Source organism: Oncorhynchus tshawytscha, unplaced genomic scaffold, assembly GCF_018296145.1.
Source record: "Oncorhynchus tshawytscha isolate Ot180627B unplaced genomic scaffold, Otsh_v2.0 Un_contig_5990_pilon_pilon, whole genome shotgun sequence".
Lineage (NCBI taxonomy): Eukaryota > Metazoa > Chordata > Actinopteri > Salmoniformes > Salmonidae > Oncorhynchus > Oncorhynchus tshawytscha.
In genome coordinates, this window is record NW_024609819.1 from 225,733 (window position 1) to 245,603 (window position 19,871).

General features: G+C 46.2%; 1 protein-coding gene across 6 annotated transcripts in view; it reads left to right on the forward strand.

The window, feature by feature from the left end:
- bnc2 (basonuclin 2) overlaps positions 1 to 19,649 on the forward strand; it is a 165,338-nt gene extending 145,689 nt beyond the window's left edge. For 3 of the 6 annotated variants that reach the window (XM_042318910.1, XM_042318912.1, XM_042318913.1), the window contains 2 exons: positions 4,516 to 7,025; positions 17,075 to 19,649. In XM_042318910.1, coding sequence (XP_042174844.1) covers positions 4,516 to 7,025; positions 17,075 to 17,912 — 3,348 coding nt within the window. In that variant the 3' untranslated portion in view covers positions 17,913 to 19,649. Of the gene's footprint in view, positions 1 to 4,515; positions 7,026 to 12,013; positions 12,121 to 15,651; positions 15,726 to 17,074 lie in introns of all 6 variants that reach the window. The other 3 variants (XR_006083003.1, XM_042318914.1, XM_042318911.1) reach the window with 3 other exon arrangements.
- Positions 19,650 to 19,871: the final 222 nt, after the last annotated feature.

Sequence of the window (19,871 nt, forward strand, 5' to 3'; positions counted from 1 at the left end):
GCCAAATAGACTGGGTCATTGGTTATGATAGGTGATGATTAGTGATATGTGTATGTTTTCCTTCTAGTCCTCTATGTAAAACCTCCCAGCTTCTCTCTCTCTAAGCGCAGCCTGTTAATACTAGCGCTACAGCTAATTGTATAATTGTCTGTTTTGTTTTAATCTGACAGCATTGCCCCGGCCTCATAACAAGACCATCTTCATCTTCTCCTGTCAGCCATCATTTAACACGGCAGGTTGCTGGGCCGGGCGCCCCCGACAACACCCGGGCACCTCCGCTACTAGCAAACATTACCAGGGAACGCCGCTAGCGAGCCAACCGGTTGCAAGATAAATAAACACAGCCGTCGTCGGGCGGATGAATTCTGAGTGACACGGACACGGTGGATAAAGTAATAACGTAGAGGGGTAGAGGGCCGTCCACTAGATTAAGTATCCTACCGCCGCGTCTCTGCTGTAATTATTGTTTCATTGTCATTAACCTCACAAACGGAGGTTTATCCGCATTGTTTAAAGGACTCTGGGATAGTGACAGGGTGATCTGTCATACCTCTGGAGGGAGGAGGAACGGGGCGAGGGGGAGGGATTAATGAGGTATTACTTGGGGTTGGATGGAGGGGTGGAGGGGGCAGTGCTGGAAAATACATGGGAACGAGAGGGCCAACATTAGGCTAATTGGGAGATGAGTGCCTCCTTGTAAAAAGTGCTTCTAATGGCACATTTGTTACTCACGCTGCGGCGGCGGCGCTAGACTAATGCGCTAATGCAGAGTGGGCTGCAAGAGGTGGTTAACACTACAGGGACTTTGTGTTTGTGTGTAAATATGTACATCAGCTGTCTCGGAATTTGAGATATGATATGTACACAGTGTGTATACACACACACACACACACACACACACACACACACACACACACACACACACACACACACTAGCTATTGTGGTGTTAGATGTTATTTCTCATCTTCTAGGAAGTTAGCATTCAATTAACAAGCGGCGTTTGATTTACAAGTGGGTTTATCATTGCATATCTTTGTGTTTGAACGTGGATCGAGTCTCACAGTTTAAGTTTATTTACAGAAAAGTGCTAAAGAGTTGTTTTTGTATATAAAAGACATGAAGCCCAGTCATGATACCATCAAATAGCATTGCTTTGACTGAAATATGCAATGAAACATGTTCTTGTTCATTGTCGAATATGTTATGTTTTATTATCTGTTAATATTTATTTAGAATTTTTGGTTGCCCAGCTCTTGTGGTCTGTACTTTGATAGTGTTACCATAAAACATGTTAAACATCTACTATTACACAGCGTAAACAGAGAGGGGTTATAAAATGGCCGAATAATAATGAGGAGTTTCTGAGATAAAAAGCACATGAGGTTTCCCCCTGGACCAGGAACTGTAGTCAAGCTAATCCCCTCATATTGTTCACTCACTCTGGTTGGTGTGGGGTTCAGTAAATGCAAGCTGGAGATTCTCCCTCACCCTCTCTCTCTTCCTGTCTGTGTTTCTATCCCCGCTCTCTCTCTCCATCTATCTTTCTCTCCCCTTCCGTGGCCTAAGCCCTGTTGACTGTGCTTCAGGAGCATCTGGAGCAGAGCAGAACAGTGGACGGAGGCTGGGCCGTGTGTTTTCCTAGCCCCCACTGCAGTACGGGCCCTCTCTCTCCATAGCCGTAGTACTGACCTGTATCGTGATTGAACAACAAGCAGGGATGAAGGGATGGGAGGGAAGAATATGATAAGAGCACAAGCCATACTTGTCTGTGTCCGGACAGTGTTCTGAAAAGCACAAGGATCAATTGCGTGTGATGGGTTTGTAAGGGGACTAGGACTGCCAAGTGGTGGCGTGACCTTTGAACCTTTGAAACAGCAATGGCTGACTCTCTCCTCAGTGGTTAGGGTAAGTGAGGAACATTTATTGTTGATTGATCTGCGCAGTGTAGGCCTACCTTTTTATTGGGCATCTTCTAATCCATAACCTACCTCTGATCAAATTTGCTGTATTGTATTTCATTAGTGTCACTTTGTAACAGTAAACAGATCCAAAATAGTACCACGTATATTGGAATGTGTCATAGCTATTCCATTCTGCACCAATCGTTTGGTGAGTTTGTGTCCCTTGTGCGTACGTGCCTGTTATGTACTTGTCAGTTTATTAACGTATGTGACCCTTATTCTACGAATCCCGTTGTACATTTCAAAGTGACTATTTCTGAGCAATTCTCTCCATTTCTTATCTTTCTGCCTAATTATACACTTTCTAATTGAACTTTTTTCAATGGAATCCGATGGAAATCCACATGCCCCAACGGCCGTGCAGCTATGAAATAATAGTGCCCAGGCTACAATTTAAAGTCATATACCTCCAAGCGAAAAACTCACACACAGAATGAAAGTGTAAAATGTTTTTTTAATGTATATTTAACAACAAATAACCCCAGTTACTATTGATGTTCCGTCTCCCAAGGATTCATTTGGCTTCTATGTCTAAGGGCATGATGTGCAACCACTCTCTATCTAACCCCCCTCACTCTCACACACACACACACACACACGCACACACACACTTCCTTTTCCATTCTCTCCCTCTGTCTTGTTAAACATTTATCTTGTGTTTTTCCCTTTAAGGCCCTTTGTGATGTATTTTTACACCCTCTTAGACTCCAGTGTTGTATCTCTGATAGATTCTGCCAGGCAGGAGAGAAGGAGCGGGGTGTGAACGGGGAACAGTACCCTAGCGTTGCTTCTAATTGTTGTGGTTGCACTGTCGTTCCCTTGAAGTCACACTTGACTGGGCTGCAGAGGTCCCACAGGACCATGCAGAGTAAACTGTAGTGTTTATCCCCACCACTCATATAATAAACACACACACATTCATACATACATACATACATATATGCACACACACTCACACCATTCACAAAGTAGCAGCTCTGTAGTGCACACAGCCCCGTTTTCTTCCCGTGTGAACAAGCAATGTGGGACTTAAATTTAAAATAAAATGTCTAGATAATTGATTAGCACTAATGTTGAATCTCATACTAACACCTGTTAAAGTCTGTCAATCAAATAAGTTGTTTAGTTGACAGGATGTGCCAATCTCTGTTAGTGATTTGCTGGGTTCCACCCTCGCAGTACACAGTCAGAGCACCAGTGGGTTCAGAGTCTGAGACAACAGAACTGGGTCAGTATTCTGTGTATCAAAGCTCTGAGCCCGACCGCAAACTCCTTCAGTTCAGGTTCAGGTCTTGCCAAGATTCCTTTCCCAGAATCCATTGCCATGTCTCGACGTTTGGCAATTGACGCGCATGTTTGTTCAAAACTCGAGGCGTTTTATTTTTCTGTGGTTAATAGCACCATCTCCAAAAGAGACGGCCGCCAAGGAAAGTGCTCCTCTTGGAATAATGCTGAGAGCTCTCCCATCGGAGTCATTCTTTTCTCCCAGGATGGAAACTGTGTTTCCCACGCTTCCACAGGGCTCCACAAGCACAGGGTTGGGAAACACCAAGGCCCATGTAAAATATTTCCTGTCAACATTTACTTCATTACATTTCCCGTTCCCTCCCGCCTTCTCTCCATAGGCAGTGTAAATGCAAGCACATGCGTTTTCCTCTTGACACGGTCACACTGATAAAGTATGGCTGCTTCATTAGTATTGAATCTGATGGGAGATATGCATCCCGTAAACCTCATTAACATAAAGACTGATCCCAGGTCTGTTCTTAATGAAAGTGATGCCAGATCGGTGTCACCTCCAAATACGCACTTAAATTAACATGGATGTTCTTATTTTAATGTCAACGTCGACTTAACCCCCCATAGACTGATATTCCTAACTCCATTTTACTTTGTTCATTAGATTCCCTCAGAGATAAGAGGAAACTATGAAAAATGGCTGCCAAGTAGCAAGGTACGATTAGTGGTTCGCGCTAATTAATCCATTCTTTCTTTTAGCAGCCTTTTCTCTCCCCGGCTGTCATCGCGGCAGTAAACATAGCGGAGCTGCGTGCCGTGCGCTGTTCTGAGGGACTCTCAGCGAGAGTTCACATCTTTCACGGGCTGTTTTTGTTAAACAGTCTCACAGCGAATAGATCAACGTCCCCAGAAATGGTTAGAATTCACAGGTACCCACTAATAGCCCACCAGCCCCACCGGCCCCAGCGGTCTCCATTTGTTTGCTTTTAGACTTTATTAAACTCTTCCTGTTCCTCTCTCTGTGTGCCTAATGACTGTGTATGCATAGCTGATGAAAGGTAAAGAAGGAAGGAGAGAAAGGGGGAAGGGAAAGAGGGACAGGGAAGAGGAGGAGGGTTATTATCAGAGCTCTATTATCAATCTTTACTTGTCGCTTCAGGGGCCTCTGAATTTCATGAGCCGATAACAACACCCCTTCCCTACCCCCTTCTACCCCGCTCCCTCTCGACCTCAGACCGACCACAGTGATTATGCACAATCAATAACTTTAGTGTGTTTTGTCTATTCTCTCTCGTCTTTCCATTGGGCCTCTAGGATGCTGCGGGCAAGGTGCTGGACCGCTGGTCCATTATGTCTCGGGAAGAGGAGATCATCACCCTGCAGCAGTTCCTTCGTTTCGGAGAGACCAAGTCCATCGTGGAGCTGATGGCCATCCAGGAGAAGGAGGGTCAGGCGGTCACCGTGCCCTCCTCCAAGACCGACTCAGGCATCCGGACGTTCATTGAGAGCAACAGCACAGGACGCGGTCGAAGCCCAGGCCTCCTCAACCACATGGAGACCAGCAGCCCGTCCAGCATCCACCACTTTGAGAACATCCCTAACAGTCTCGCCTTCCTTCTGCCGTTCCAGTACATCAACCCTGTGTCGGCCCCCATGCTGGGCCTGCCCCCCAATGGCCTGGCACTGGAGCAGTCGGGCCTCCGGAGCCTCCACGACCGGGATCGCGAGGCCAGCCTACCCAACCAGGGCGAGCCGGTGGAGAGCAGCGAGTCCGAAGTATCCCTCAGCCCTTTTCGCAGCAGCGGTCAGAGCCCCAGCCGCATCGGAGCCCTGGGGGGCATGAACAACGCCATCGAGCCCAAACAGGAGCCCAACAACCGGGCATCACCTATCTCGCCCACTCCTTCCAACCAGCCGTCCCAGCAGCAGACGGAACAACAGCAGCAAGGCCAGCAGCAGCAAGGCCAGGGGCAACCCGGGACCCCACGGCCTAGGTCCAACTCCCTCAACGACCACCAGGCCCACCACCACTTTGTGAAGAGCGAACAGTCCAAGAGCATTACCCACTCATCCTTCTCCTCCAAGATGCACCGCATGCGCCGCATGGGAGCCACCTCACGCAAGGGCCGTGTGTGCTGCAACTCGTGCGGCAAGACCTTCTACGACAAAGGTACGCTGAAGATCCACTACAACGCCGTACACCTCAAGATCAAACACCGCTGCACCATCGAGGGCTGCAACATGGTGTTCAGCTCGCTGCGCAGCCGCAACCGCCACAGCGCCAACCCCAACCCACGCCTGCACATGCCCATGCTGAGGAACAACCGCGACAAGGACCTCATCCGTGGGTCGGGCCCCGGCACGCCCGTCATCTCCAGCGCCAAGAGCGGCTTCACCCTCACCAGTCCCGGACGGCCGCCTCTGGGCTTCGCCACCCCACCCCTGGACCCCATGCTCCAGTCACCCCTGCAGAGCCCACTGGTCTTCCCCTCCCTGAAGTCGGTGCAGCCCATCCAGCCGGTGCCCCCTTTCTACCGTACGCTGCTGTCCCCACAGCACCTGGTCAGTCCTCCAGTGTCACTGCCCACCAGCCCCATCCTGCCCTCCACCACCAACAGCACCTCTCTGATGGACCAGCAGCATCAGCTCCTGGCTGCCGCCGCAGCCGCAGCCTCCCACAACGCCCACAATATGTCTTCTGAAGGTGGGCTAATGTCCCACCACAGGCTGCCCACCCCCAGTATCCCCCAGCAGGATCCAGCTGCTGCCACCAACACGGACCCCACCCCCAAGAAGAAGCCCCGTAAGTCCAGCATGCCGGTGAAGATCGAGAAGGAGGTGATTGACGTGGCGGACGAGTACGATGAGGACAAAGACGACGATGATGACGACAGCTGTCACCACCACCACCACCACCACCACCCCTCCTCCCACCTCCACCACAACAACATCAATGGAAACCGCAACAACAACAACAACAACAGCAGAGGAGGGAACAACAACGGCCACCACAGCGGCGGCAGCGGGCACCAGTCCCCCTCCCAGGATGAGATGAGCCCAGGCCTGATGAGGGGACACCTGATGAGGCACGACCAGGACGACTGCCGGGGGGAGGGACCCGGAGGCGAGGGCGGCAGGGGCGAGAGAGGAGGCCCAGGCGGTGAGCTCCGCTGCATGGACAGCTTCACCTCCGAGGACCAGGACCACGAGAGAGACTTTGAGAACGATTCTGAGACTTCGGACTCCAAGATGTTCTACCGTGAGGAGATGATGGAGGTAGAGGAGCAGCACCAGAGGCTGAGGCTCAACTCCTCCAGGAGCTCCAGAGTAGGAGGAGGCAACAACCTGGAAAAGGACCAGGAGGACCTGGAGGCCAGAGATGAGGAGGCGCAGCTGAGGAAGGAGATGGAAGACCCCAAGAGCCGCTCCTCACCCTCACCCCACCAGCCCGCCATCAAGATTAAGGAGGAGCTCAATGACCCCACCTACGACATGTTCTGCATGAGCCAGTACGGCCTCTACAACGGGGGCATGGCGGCTGCAGCAGCCGCCGCCGCCAGCATGGCTGCCCTTCACGAGAGCTTCATCTCCTCCATGAGCTACGGCGCCAGCCCGCCCAAGTTCCCCTCCTCGCACTCCCCCGAGGGAGAACTGTGCACCAGCCCCAACTCCAACGACCCCAAGATCTGCTACGTGTGCAAGAAGAGCTTCAAGAGCTCCTACAGTGTCAAACTGCACTACAAGAACGTGCACCTCAAAGAGATGCACGTGTGCACCGTGTCCGGCTGCAACGCCGCCTTCCCCTCCCGACGGAGCAGAGACAGGTGAGTGGCGTACAACACACACACATATATACACACTAACAGTGTCTTTTTTCTTGGCTTACAATTGGTTCTTAATTTGACTGCCTCAATTTTTCTGACTAATTATTTAAATATCAGTAGAGTATGAATGAATACTATGATACAACTGGTGTTATTAATTCAAGTAACAAAACAAGAATTTGAGATAAACAATAGTGGGGCCTCCCACTCCTCTTTCTATTCTGGTTAGAGCCAGTTAGCGCTGTTCTGTGAAGGGAGTAGTACACAGCGTTGTACGAGATCTTCAGTTTCTTGTCAATTTCTCGCATGGAGTAGTCTTCATTTCTCAGAAGAATGTCTTTGTTTCTGGACATTTTGAACCTGTAATCGAACCCACAAATGCTGATGCTCCAGATACTCAACTAGTCTAAAGAAGGCCAGTTGTATTGCTTCTTTAATTAGAACAACAGTTTTCAGCTGTACTAACATAACTGCAAAAGGGTTTTCTAATGATCAATTAGCCTTTTAAAATGATAAACTTGGATTAGCTAACACAACATGACATTGGAACACAGAAGTGATGGTTACTGATAATGTGCCTCTGTACACCTATGGAGATATTGCATAAAAATATATGAAAAATATATAACATTCGGCAATTTCCAGCTGCAATAGTCATTTACAACATTAATAATGTCTACACTGTATTTCTGATCAATTTGATGTTATTTTAGTGGACAAAAAAAATTGCTTTTCTTTCAAAAACAAGGACATTTCTAAGTGAACCCAACTTTTGAACGGTAGTGTGTATATGTATATATATATCTAAATATAAAATATATTTTGATTTGTTTAACACTTTGTTGGTTACTACATGAATCCATGTGTTATATCATAGTACAACGCTGTACAATGTAGAATAATAGTAAAAATAAAACCCTTGAATTAGTAGGTGTCCAAACTTTTGACTGGTACTGTGTGTGTGTGTATATATATATATATATATATATATATATATATATATATATATATATATATATATATAATATATATATATATATATATATAAAATACTAACAATTCAGGCATTCATTACAGGTAGGTTCATTACATATGTTTTGTCCTTTCATTTTGACATTACATGACGTAATTAGAAACATTGACAATGTTGTGGATGTATGTATGGTGCATGTATCGTTTCATTTGATATTTCATCATATCAGTAATTGTGGAAAGTTTAGGACAGTAGATGAGTTTTCTTGATGAGCTACTCAACTGCAGTGAAGTCTTTTTTCTTACTTAGATGGAGTGAAATTATTAAGGCGTCACCTACCATATGTTAAGTGAAACGCACCATTAGCAGAGATACACTTTATAATGTAACAGGTATACAGCGGCATCTGTTGACTGTCATGTCAAAGTTCAGAGAAGTAGGGTGTCATCGCCAGAACACACACACAATCTTCCACTCTGAGATATACCCCTGTTTACCTCCCCTCACTCCCTTCGTTACTGACAGGTGAGGTAGCATACATTAACGTAGACAGCGGTCTGTCAAGCCACTGCATGTATTAGCGCCCTGCTCCAGGAGGTGAGGCTAGCCACGCTTTACCTACCTGGGCTTGTTCGCACATCCACCCTATCCACACACACCCTCCCAGAATACACACACCCACTAAAGCTAGCAGCAGGTTGACGCCAGAACACAACACATGCTGAGGCTACACAACATCAGAGTGCCCTGGGCTAGCAACTAGCATTTAGCTCTCCAAGGAATTGCTAACAATTGTTTTTTTTTTTTGTATGAGGGGATGTTTGACGTTAGACTTCGACTGGCCTAAGAGAGGTTTGAAAATAGCCTATCAAATGTGTCCGGATATTAGGGTAATTTAGGGAAATAAAACTCTCAACAACGACCCCATGGTAGCATCGATAGTGACTCATTAGCATTGTTATTAGCATCATAAAAAAAACGAAGTAAAGGCCTTGTGTGTGACATTGCCAGGTCTATTCCCCTGACCACCGTGTAAACAAGCATGTCCATTTGACTGAACGGTCCAGTCTGTCTTCACAGTGGGGTGTCGGTGGAAAAAGGGCCCTTGAAAGGAAATGTAAATTCATCTCCTCCCCAACGCCCCTCGAAAATAGACATGACTTCAAGTGTAACAAATGCATCTCTTTATCGCTTTAGCAGAGCCCCCCCCCCCACACACACACACACACACACAGTCAGAGCATGCCTTTGCTCCCAGTATAATGACATATGCCATATTCTAGAGCTCTAGAAGAGGGGAAGCCTCACTCAACCAGCTCCTCTGAAGAAAGAGATAATTTTGTTGTGTTAGAGCACGCCGTGGTGACAAGTGACACTTTTTTATTTAGATAAAGAGCGACTGTGTTTTCTCCCCCTCCTAATCTAATTTGCTTCTCTGAGGAGTTTTTTCTCTAGTTTTTCTCAGTTGTTTTGTCTCAACAGCAACCCTCCACCCGCCTCCCCTCTCCACCCGGGGCCTTTATTAAGTTCCTTGTTTCAGTGGCATCTGTTCATTCTGTTCCTGTTTGTTCATTAGCACCAAGTAAATAGAGCAGGTGACTCTGGCACTTGTTCAGGGAGAGAGGGATGGAGGCAGGGATAGAGGGAGGGGAAGAGGGGATGGAGTAGGTGGAGAGAGGGAAAAAAGAGAGATGGGTTATAGTGTTAGCGGAAAAGAGAGGGGGAAAGGGGGGGATGGAGGAGAAGAGACAGGTAAAATAGAGTTAGCGGAGGAGAAGAGAAGATGAAATCATGCCGCTCACCTGACGCAGCTGGTGCCGACAGCAGGGAGATGACAGGAAGTGTTATTAAAGGATGCGTTGCCGTGCCGATGCGTGTGTTTGACACAGCCGCGGATGATGCGTTAGTTCGTTACCCTCTTTGACGAGGCTTTAGGGACAGGGAGCGCCCGGGGCACGAGAGGCCTGCTGTCTCGCATAACCACACACACAAACACAGACACATGCTTGTGCACGTATAAAATCACACAAACTCAAAAGCTGATGCGTTCCTACAGATGCATATAGTCTTACAGAGACTCACTCATTCATTGTAATGTACACAGTATTTTTAATTTGTCTCTTTATTGCACTAAAATAAAATATGATATTAAACAAATAGCCCTGACTTTATGGTTTGATACGATCCAAATAACAGCCTCCCCACAGCGAACAGACATCTCAACAAATGTTTAGATACTAAATTACCATGACAGAAACGCCAATGGTATCGAGGCATCCCAAAGACTCACTTCACACATTTCTGAATGAGTGGCGAGTAAGCCGACCAATACCTGCTCAGGAGCTGGACACACATGGCCAAACTGACCAATGAGGAGGCCTAATTCAGCGGCCTACTTCCTTATTTAGTGGAAGTCAAGGTAGAACTATGAATCAGAGCCCTCCCCTGCCCGTCATCCTTCCCGACCACTGCCCCAGCTTGTCTCCCAACTATATAATTTAGCCGTCCATCTTTTTTATTGGGCGCTCTCCGACATTAGCGCTCCCCACTTGTATTAGCATCTGCCGCAGCGACCCCGTAATGGCCTTTAAAAAAACACTTAACTCCGGCACTAAACGACGAGGGGATGACAGTGGTGGGAAAAACGAATCAGTGAAAAACAGCACTAGTTAGGATTCTCTGACTCACTCACAGTAAAGGATTTGGTTTCCAAGAGGCAGTGGGTGCTGTAGTATAGAGAGGTGCAACTGTGAGGGAGCGAGGTCAAATTAGACTGTGTTTCTTCTTCCATCTTGGCTCAAAGATGAACCCAAATGTCTTCCACAGGCTTATAGTGAAGCATGAACCTCTACCCACGCTCACAGACACGGTGTCACAGTGACTGTGGAATATTGCCCTAGTGATGTGCGTGTGACAGTTTGACTCGATTACCAGAAACACAAGCGTATAAATTCCAGAAGCGCTTTAACATAAGGCACTGATGAATAGATAGGTGTGTAGCAGGAAGAGAGGACAATCACTGCTGTGAACATATGGATCTTAGAAGGAAGACGGTTTTAGACCAAGATGTGGGTGAGTTACACCTAAGTACACTATTGTTTCCATACTTTGAGTGTGTCCCAAATGGCAACCTATACCCTATATAGTGCACTACTTGTAATCAGAACCCTGGTCAAAAGTAGTGCACTATATGGTAAATAGGGTGCCATTCGGGACAGATCTTTTGTGTGGCGCATAAATTCCTGGTAGCATATGGGATGTATTACTGAGCCTGCTGCTCCTATGGAATAAGGAGAGAAGCGTAACAACAGAGGGGTATCGCGGGGCCAAAGGAATTGTGGGTTATTGAAGCTATAGTCAGGGCTCTGGCCGAACACCAATCAGATGTGTCCCTGGGTAATCCCTTAACTACATAATGCATGCTGCAGTGTAATTGTAACATGGGAAAATAATTTGGTCGTTTTCATAAGGACTTTTCCCCTCTGATAATATTATTGTGGAGGAAGGATTGGGAAACCACAACGCCTCAGACATTGGTTTGCTGCTACATAAAGTTTGAGTAGTTTCAAATGACATTTTTCATAAGATTCACTACAAAATGTTACAAATTCCACAGCTAATAACATATTTTTCTGATATTATGAAACCAATCATTATTATACTTTAGCACAAATTCAAATAATATTTAAAATAATCTGATAAGTAACTGTATGATTAATTAAATACATTTAATGCAATATAACCTGTAATTATAATAATCTATTCATTATATCACAGAATAATGATATTTAATCTCAGTAAACCAAAACGTATGCCTTCTCTTCATCCCTTGTATTTGAGCTTTAGAATGTAAAATTTCTGTAACAACCGAAACAGTATCTGAGCCTAAATCTGCTGGGACACCCAGACATTTGTTTCCAACCAGATAATGTATGCAAAATCCAGGTCTGTAATATGCAGTGCTAATAACCAGCTTCCTCCTCTCCCCCACCACCTCTCCTCTCTCTCCTCACAGCGAGATGTTGACGTCTATACCAACAACAGGAGGTTGTCCAGGTACCTCAGCATATCCCATTAGTCAATTATTTCTCTACAGTGGAGTGACACCCCAGAGGATTGTAGGTAGGCGCATCAAACAAACGCTACCTTCAAAAGCCCCGATGTCAGAGTCAATTAGAGGGGAGGACAAGGACATTTGATCTACGGTATCATATTAATATTTGAGGGAAACAACAAAAGACAATGGGAAATGACAATAGTGTCACAAGCGTTTGAATAGAGAGGGGGGCATTTTGTATCTACATGGTGACGTAGATGTAAAGATACAGATCAATGGCGTGGTTAACTAACAGGATAAACAACATAGCATACTGCTGTTTTACACACACACGCACACACACACACACACACACACACACACACACACACACACACACACACACACACACACACACACACACACACACACACACACACACACAGCTAATAGAGTACAGAGAGTCCTCTAACATCTAGCTGCTAGTTGTACATCAATACAGTAACAGTACAGTGTTTCCCTCCAGCCCCCTGGCCACCAGGCACTCAGCTCAGAGGTAAATGATTGCATATTTATTGTGGAGGGCGGCACACACACACACAGCGGTGGCAGCAGCGGTAGTATGATTAACGTCTGAAAGGCGTGCCGACCAGTAATCATCGGCCTTATTATCCTCGTTAATCATATTTTCCTAAATCAACGACAGGGCCTCCCTCTCTCTTTTCTACATGTTTATATTAAGACTCTTCCTTGTTTTATTCATTTTCATCGGAGGACTCTGTCACCAGGTGCTTTCCCGCACTTATTTCCCATGATGCACTAGTGTGCGGAGGCCCCTTGTCCCCACACGGATGGAGGGATGCAGAGAGTGAAGGTTAATTACGTTTGAGAGCCACTCTCTCTCATCCTCCTGCCCCTCTCTCCCCTCCTCCTCCCCCTCCCCCTCTCTCTCCTCCTCCCCCCCTCTCTCTCCTCCTCTCCCCCTCTCTCTCCTCCTCCTGCCCCTCTCTCTCTCCTCTTCCTCCTCCCCTCCCCTCTCTCCTCCTCCTCCCCCTCCCCCCCTCTCCTCCTCCTCCTCCACCTCTCTCTCCTCCTCCTCCTCCACCTCTCTCTCCTCCTCCTCCTCCCCTCTCTCTCCTCCTCCTCCTCCTCCACCTCTCTCTCCTCCTCCCCCTCTCTCTCCTCCTCCTGCCCCTCTCTCTCCTCCTCCTGCCCCCTCTCGCTCCTCCTCCTGCCCCCTCTCTCTCCTCCCCTGCCCCTCTCTCTCCTCCTCCTGCCCCCCTCTCTCTCCTCCTCCTGCCCCCTCTCTCTCCTCCTGCCCCTCTCTCTCCTCCTTCTCCCCTGCTCCCTTCAAGCCATGTGGGCCCAGTCTCTGGTAGAACTTGAGTGAAGCTGCAGTCTCTTGATTTGCCATGCTTAAACAAAGGCCTGATCATTTATAGAGAGAATGTGTTATTTAATTTAGCCACAGATCCCGAGTTCAAAATACAAAATATCTACTGATGAACAGTATGTTAATGACATTACACTATGAAAGGGGACTTTTATGTTAATTTATCTTTGATACATTTGGGTTTTGTGAATAAAGACAAAAAGATAAGAGAATCACTTTCAGAAGGCTTTCGTTTGGAACAATAAGCGTCGCAAATATTTCACATTCTGTAAGTAATTGTAGGCTAATATAATGACAGGGCTTTGTTGATGTGATCTGTAACTTAGCCTTCCATCTAAACCTCCATGGTGTGTCTATGGAGTCTGTGTAACCAACTCCTGAGAGGAATATTCCTTTTATTAACTTTTTGATCAAGTTTCTCCAGCTACGTCTGATCTGAACTTAAGTGTGTGTTGCTGAGGTAGTACAGCTAGTAGAGAATAAAGACAGATAATGATGAATGTGTTACCCAACCCCTCGATCATCCTCCCACCTCTCCACTCCAAACCTCATCACATAGCAACCCCACATGACAGCAGAGGCAAAGAACCATCAGCGTCAGTTTAATATGACTTCACTTTGCTCATTACGACTCATTTAGACAGTGCGCGCACACACACATGGTACAGAGGGAAGGACAGGGCCATTGGAGGAGAGACGGGAGCCTAAAGATGATTAACGTTGGCTGGGACAGACGCGTTAGCTAGCTAGCCTCTCTCTCTCTCTCCATCTCCTCCTACTCTGCACAAACAAAATGGCCTCTCAAGAGGCCTCCCCCGTCTTTGGGCGAAGATGAGACTGTCAATTTGGTTTTCCTGCCACGTTACTGGTCATCAGGGAGGGAGAGGTGGAGAAGGGAGTGAGGGAACGAAGGAGTTTGGTTTTGGGGGGTAGAGGAATGGGGAAGAGGGGGAGTGAAATAGTGGTGGCAGAGTGATGGAGACAGGGAGATGGGGCAGAGAGGCTAAATCTGATAAATGAAGGAATCTGTGTATGGCCTCTAAATGAGGAAAATATAACCCCAAGAATATAACTGCAGCCTGAAACACTTCCAGTGAATATGTTTAGAGATAGGGAGGAGATGCATCTGTCACCGGTGCAGGTGAATTCCTCCGCAAAGTCTATTCAAGCAGCCATTACTCACACCATATTCCACAGGCTTGAATTGTTCCAAAGATGCCCATGAACAATCTATTTATTTATTTTAAACAGTAATCACTAATTGTTTGATTACTCAACACATACTTTTTTTTCTCAGGGTCAGAATGTGGACTTTGTGAATGACAGTATAAGGACCAGAAGGGACATATAAATGTAGAATGTAGATGGGCTGTGTGTTAGTTATTCAGTTGTGGTCTTGATATTGTGATCTAGTATAAATGCTGATATCACAGTAATGACATATGGCTGATGCAGTAGTACTTAGTAATACTGTAGTAATTCAGGGTACTTACTGCATGGCACTTTAGCATGTGTTTTAACCTCATCAGTCAGGGAGCCATGGCAGACTAGAGCTTATGAGCAGTGTGTGGGGTGTGGCTTTAGGGGTGGAGACATGTTGCAAAGGACCCGCCTACCTGAGCATCATCAACAGCATACAGCCCAATCACATCAGCTAATGCCATAGCCTGTTGGCATCCCCACTAAAAACAATCAACAAACCAATCAAATTGAATGTAATCGATGTAGCAAAATATCTAGACCCAATTGTTTGTTTATTGGTTGTGGAAACAGTCATTTCTCCATCTACACAGGGATACATTAGGAGAGACAATGAGTCATGACTATTTGGACCATAAGATAACACCATCTGTGTATCAGACTGTTATCATAGGTTAAAAGAAGAGAGCTAAGAATTTCCATAAGTCTCAGAACATGGATGTACTGTATATTTTCTCTCTCTCTCTTTCACACACACACACACACACACACACACACACACACACACACACACACACACACACACACACACACACACACACACACACACACACACACACACACACACACACACACACACACACACACACACGAGGCAGTGACAACCACGGCCAATCGATTCTCCCCGCTCCTCGATGCTGACAATGCTCAAGTGGACGGTGCTCCTGTTTGCTTCCTTTTGTAACACAGAAAGAAAGGGGTCCCTCCATTCCAATGAATGTATACTATTTTTACCCTCTTGCAGGAGAATGTCCGATAGGGAACTAAATAATTAAAGGCCAGGGACCCTTTTTGACTGCATCAACCATGGCACTGCTGGTAAGCTCTACTATACATTGTGAATCCATTTGCCCTCGTCCTGTCCTGCCAAGGACGTGTTTTTAGTTTGTCACACCCTCCACCGTGCCCCTTGCCTTGCATGAAACCCCTCATATTTAAAAGCACTGCTTGATATTCCTTAGTCATTGCTTACTTTTGTTTCATTTCACTTTAAAAGTCTTGATTTCATTTGAAAAGTCCCCTAACATGTTGTATTGTGGACAGTGGGATGTGTATACTGTGCCACTTCCATATCTGGCACCAGTTATTACTTATGTTTACCTTTCTTTGTCCATTTTATTGTGACATTTGCTGTGGTGGAGCCTGCATCCCTCCCAGTCTGAAATGGCAACTGTGGAATTGGAGGGAAGAGGCATTGAATTTGAGCTGTCAAAACACATTTTACCTCACATCTTTTGGCATGGCTTTGCAATGCAGACTGCTACACCTCACAAACAATACCCTTTAGCTCTAGCAAGCTTTAGCACGACACCAGATCCAGACTTACACTTCCTTGTTGTGAATTCGATGGCGGTGGCTATGCGTTATGAGATACTACTGCTCTCTGTGTGAAAAAGCGGACATTTTTATTTCTTATTAAAGCGAAGGGGATACATGGGGATCATATGTTTAAAGGGGGGGGCCTGATTAAGCCACTTCCAATAGGGAGCCAGTGTGATAATGCTGTCGGAGATCTAATACGCTATCCACTTTCCCTCGATTATCGCATTACCACAGCTCCAATCAATTGATAAACTCTCATTCAATATGGTGGAGTATTTAATTGAGTCAGAGTCTATTGGATTTGCAGCGGAGCTGTGCTAGACGTGCTGACTGTGGTAAACACCGTGGCGGGATGCTCTCGCCACACCGCGTTAGACCAGTTAGGGGAACGTTAAGAGAAGGACTGGGTAGAGTTTCTCTCACCTAAAAGGGAGGGCATTGGAAGCCATTTCAACGTAGCTTCCTCTTGATAGGTTAAGTAAGTAAGGTAAAGAGTGAGGAGAGGTTCTAGAACAAGGTGAATCGTTTAGTAGTTATTTCGTCTGGCGTGAGGTCAAGGGTTAGTGAGGACAGGAAGAGAGGAGGGTTATTGAAAATGTAGTGACTGATACAATATCATTCAAATACTTAGAACTCCAAGCATAGGTGCATGTGTTGGGCGAGACAGAACACATGTTTTGGAATGCAAAATGTATCATCTTTCTAAAAAGATCTGAGAATGTTACCATTCCAGTCATTGTTTAAAGCGCTGAAACACCATTTTGCTTGATTTGACAACTTGTTTAGCCATTTTCTTATGAAAACGATCTCTCTCTACCTCCCCCTTCATTATGTCTTTCCACCAGGCACAGCTCCAACATCAACCTGCATCGCAAACTGCTTACCAAAGAGCTGGACGACATTGTCCTGGACCCCCAACTCACACCGCTGCCCAAGGACCTGCGCGCCGAGTTCCTGGCTAAGATCTACGCCGGGCACCACTTGGGCCTGGACGCCATGGCAGGGGCGGGCATTGGCGGCGCCAGCCTGGGGGGAGGAGGGCTGAACCGTGACGCCAGCTCCCCGGCAGGCACCGATTACCCCCACCACCACCCCCTAAACCATCACCACCACCACCCCCTCCACCACCCCCTCACCAACGGCTTCTACCACCGCAGTGGCCCCCCAGACGACTACATGGTGCTGGACCTGAGTACCGCGTCCAGCGTTCAGTCCAGCGGGTCAGTCCATTCATCACGCCAGTCGGACGAGGGCAGCGACGAGGGCATCCTATTGGATGACCTGGAGGAGGGGGTGGAGGAGGGAGGGGTCAGCGACGGGGAGGACTGCTCCCAGCATGCCCCGGGGCAGGCAGGGGCCGGGAGGCGGCGGGACCAGGTCGGCGAGGGAGGAGTCGGAGGAAGATCGGAAGAAGGTCTGAACGGCGCCGACCCCTCCTCCTCGCCGACCGTCCTGTCTTCCACCGGTGGCAGTGGTGGGATCCTGTGCAGCATCTGCCACAAAGTGTACAGCAACAAAGGGACCCTACGCGTGCACTACAAGACTGTGCACCTGCGCGAGATGCACAAGTGCAAAGTGGCCGGCTGCAACATGATGTTCTCCTCGGTGCGCAGCCGCAACCGCCACTCTCAGAACCCCAACCTCCACAAAAACAACGTGCCCTTCACCACCATGGTAGACTAGCCCAACCCCCTGGCCCTCGTCTGGCCAACTCTACCCCCTTCCTCGACTCCCTTCTCACCCCAAACCATGAGCTCTTACCCCCAGGAACTACACCTTACCACCCCTAGACGTCATGCACCACAGTTCTCTTTCCCTTCGATGAGATCCAGTGACTATATACAGTAAGCGTTGACTTTTGACCTTTCCTTCTTTGGAAGAACGAGGATGAGACACTTGAAGTGTCTTTATTCCAAAAACTGGCCCTGCCGGTTTCCCATAAACCCCATTTCCTATTTCCCATATGTCTTTGTTTTTGTCCATCTCCAAAGAATCTATTCAAACTCTTATTTGTGACTGTTGCCTGCAGAAATGATAAAAATATAAATCTTCTTGTTGTATTTGTGTAATGATAGCTTTTAAAGGAAACCCCATACAAGAGCATGACTGCTTCATTTGTAAATAATATGTCCCAAGAGGCTATTGGTGTAAAACAATTGTATTTGATGGTTGTTGGCTATTTTTTTGGTTCTCTTTTTTGGTTTTTATGTTACAGTACAATACTTCCAGCGCTGAGGTAGGCAAGAAAGAGGTAGCATCTTTACTAGCTTGACTCATTTATGTTAGTTTAAAAACCATTTTTAAACTACTGATCATGTGACTTGCTGTATCTACCTGTTAGATATGCGGAGGTTGCTGGCATGCTTTTTCTGTGTGGCTCCTACACCAATATCATTCTCTGTTCTTTTGTTTTCGTTATCATTTATAGCTTTTACTATACCAAGTCAGTTTTTCGCACTTTGCAACTATACAAGCGGGATGTGTAATATTATTACAAGGACTTTGCAATGGTTTTGGTTTCGGCGATGTTCGGGGTCTGAGACGGCCACAGTGCCAGGGGGAAATGACTTAGCATACTTGTGGCAGGTTTATTTTTTATTTTTTTGCACGTGTTCAGTTTCAAAAACGCTATTTCACAACAAAAGACCCATATTTCTCCTGAACGAAACCAAACATCCGGACCCTTTACTCAAATAATCGTATTCAGAAAAAGTCTAAGTATTTCTACTCTACCAGATACAGTAACGTGACTGACTACAATACAGCTGCTGTTTTTCAAGGCAGAAGATTTAAGTATTGAGGAATTTAGTTTGTGTTATTTTCATTTCAAGGAGTGTAAACCCAGTGTGTGACTGTAATATCACAGTACTTAGCTACAGAGGTTGAAGTAGGCTAATCTTTCTACTGCATGTGGTATTTGTGACCTAAAACAAGCGTTGGTTGAGTGTCCTATTATTTTATACACGTTTCCATGCAAAAAATGGCCATCCTATCAGAAGTATTGTGAATGTCACATTGATTATAAAACAAAGAAATAGTCCTTAAACTGTGACCAAAAGAAGCATTGGTTTTTAAAACATCTAGAATTTTTCACCATACAGTTGTACTTTAACTTACATAAGTTGATATGATGCACTTGAGTCTTAAGCCTTTTGCTATATTTTTTCAGTATTGATTTCCATTGCTGATTGTCAGCTTCAAAGGTGAACTCTGTGAAACTCTGTCGCCATTGCCTGGCTGTTTTCGGAGTTATTTGCAGCCATTTTCCTTGTTTCCATACACATCTTAAGGTACAAATGTTTCAGATAACTAGGCAAAGTAGCCAGGGGAAGGGGTATTTATTGGCGGGTGATGTCATCTTGATGCAGATGTCTTGTCCAATATCAATTCCTTTTTTTTTCAAGAAAAGAAAAAAAGAAAGACAGATCGGTCTTCATTTTGAGTCTGTGCCCTTGAGTTGATGGTTATTGTGTTTTTGTCATGTTACTATGGATGTGAAAAAATTGAGAGCTCCTCTTTCTTGATTGGTGCTTATCTAAAGGGGATAAAAACGCACAGTGTTACGTGGTATACAGTATTCAAACCTCCGTTATATCCATGAAAGTGTTGGACAGTTTTTTTTTTAATGACTATTTTGCAATG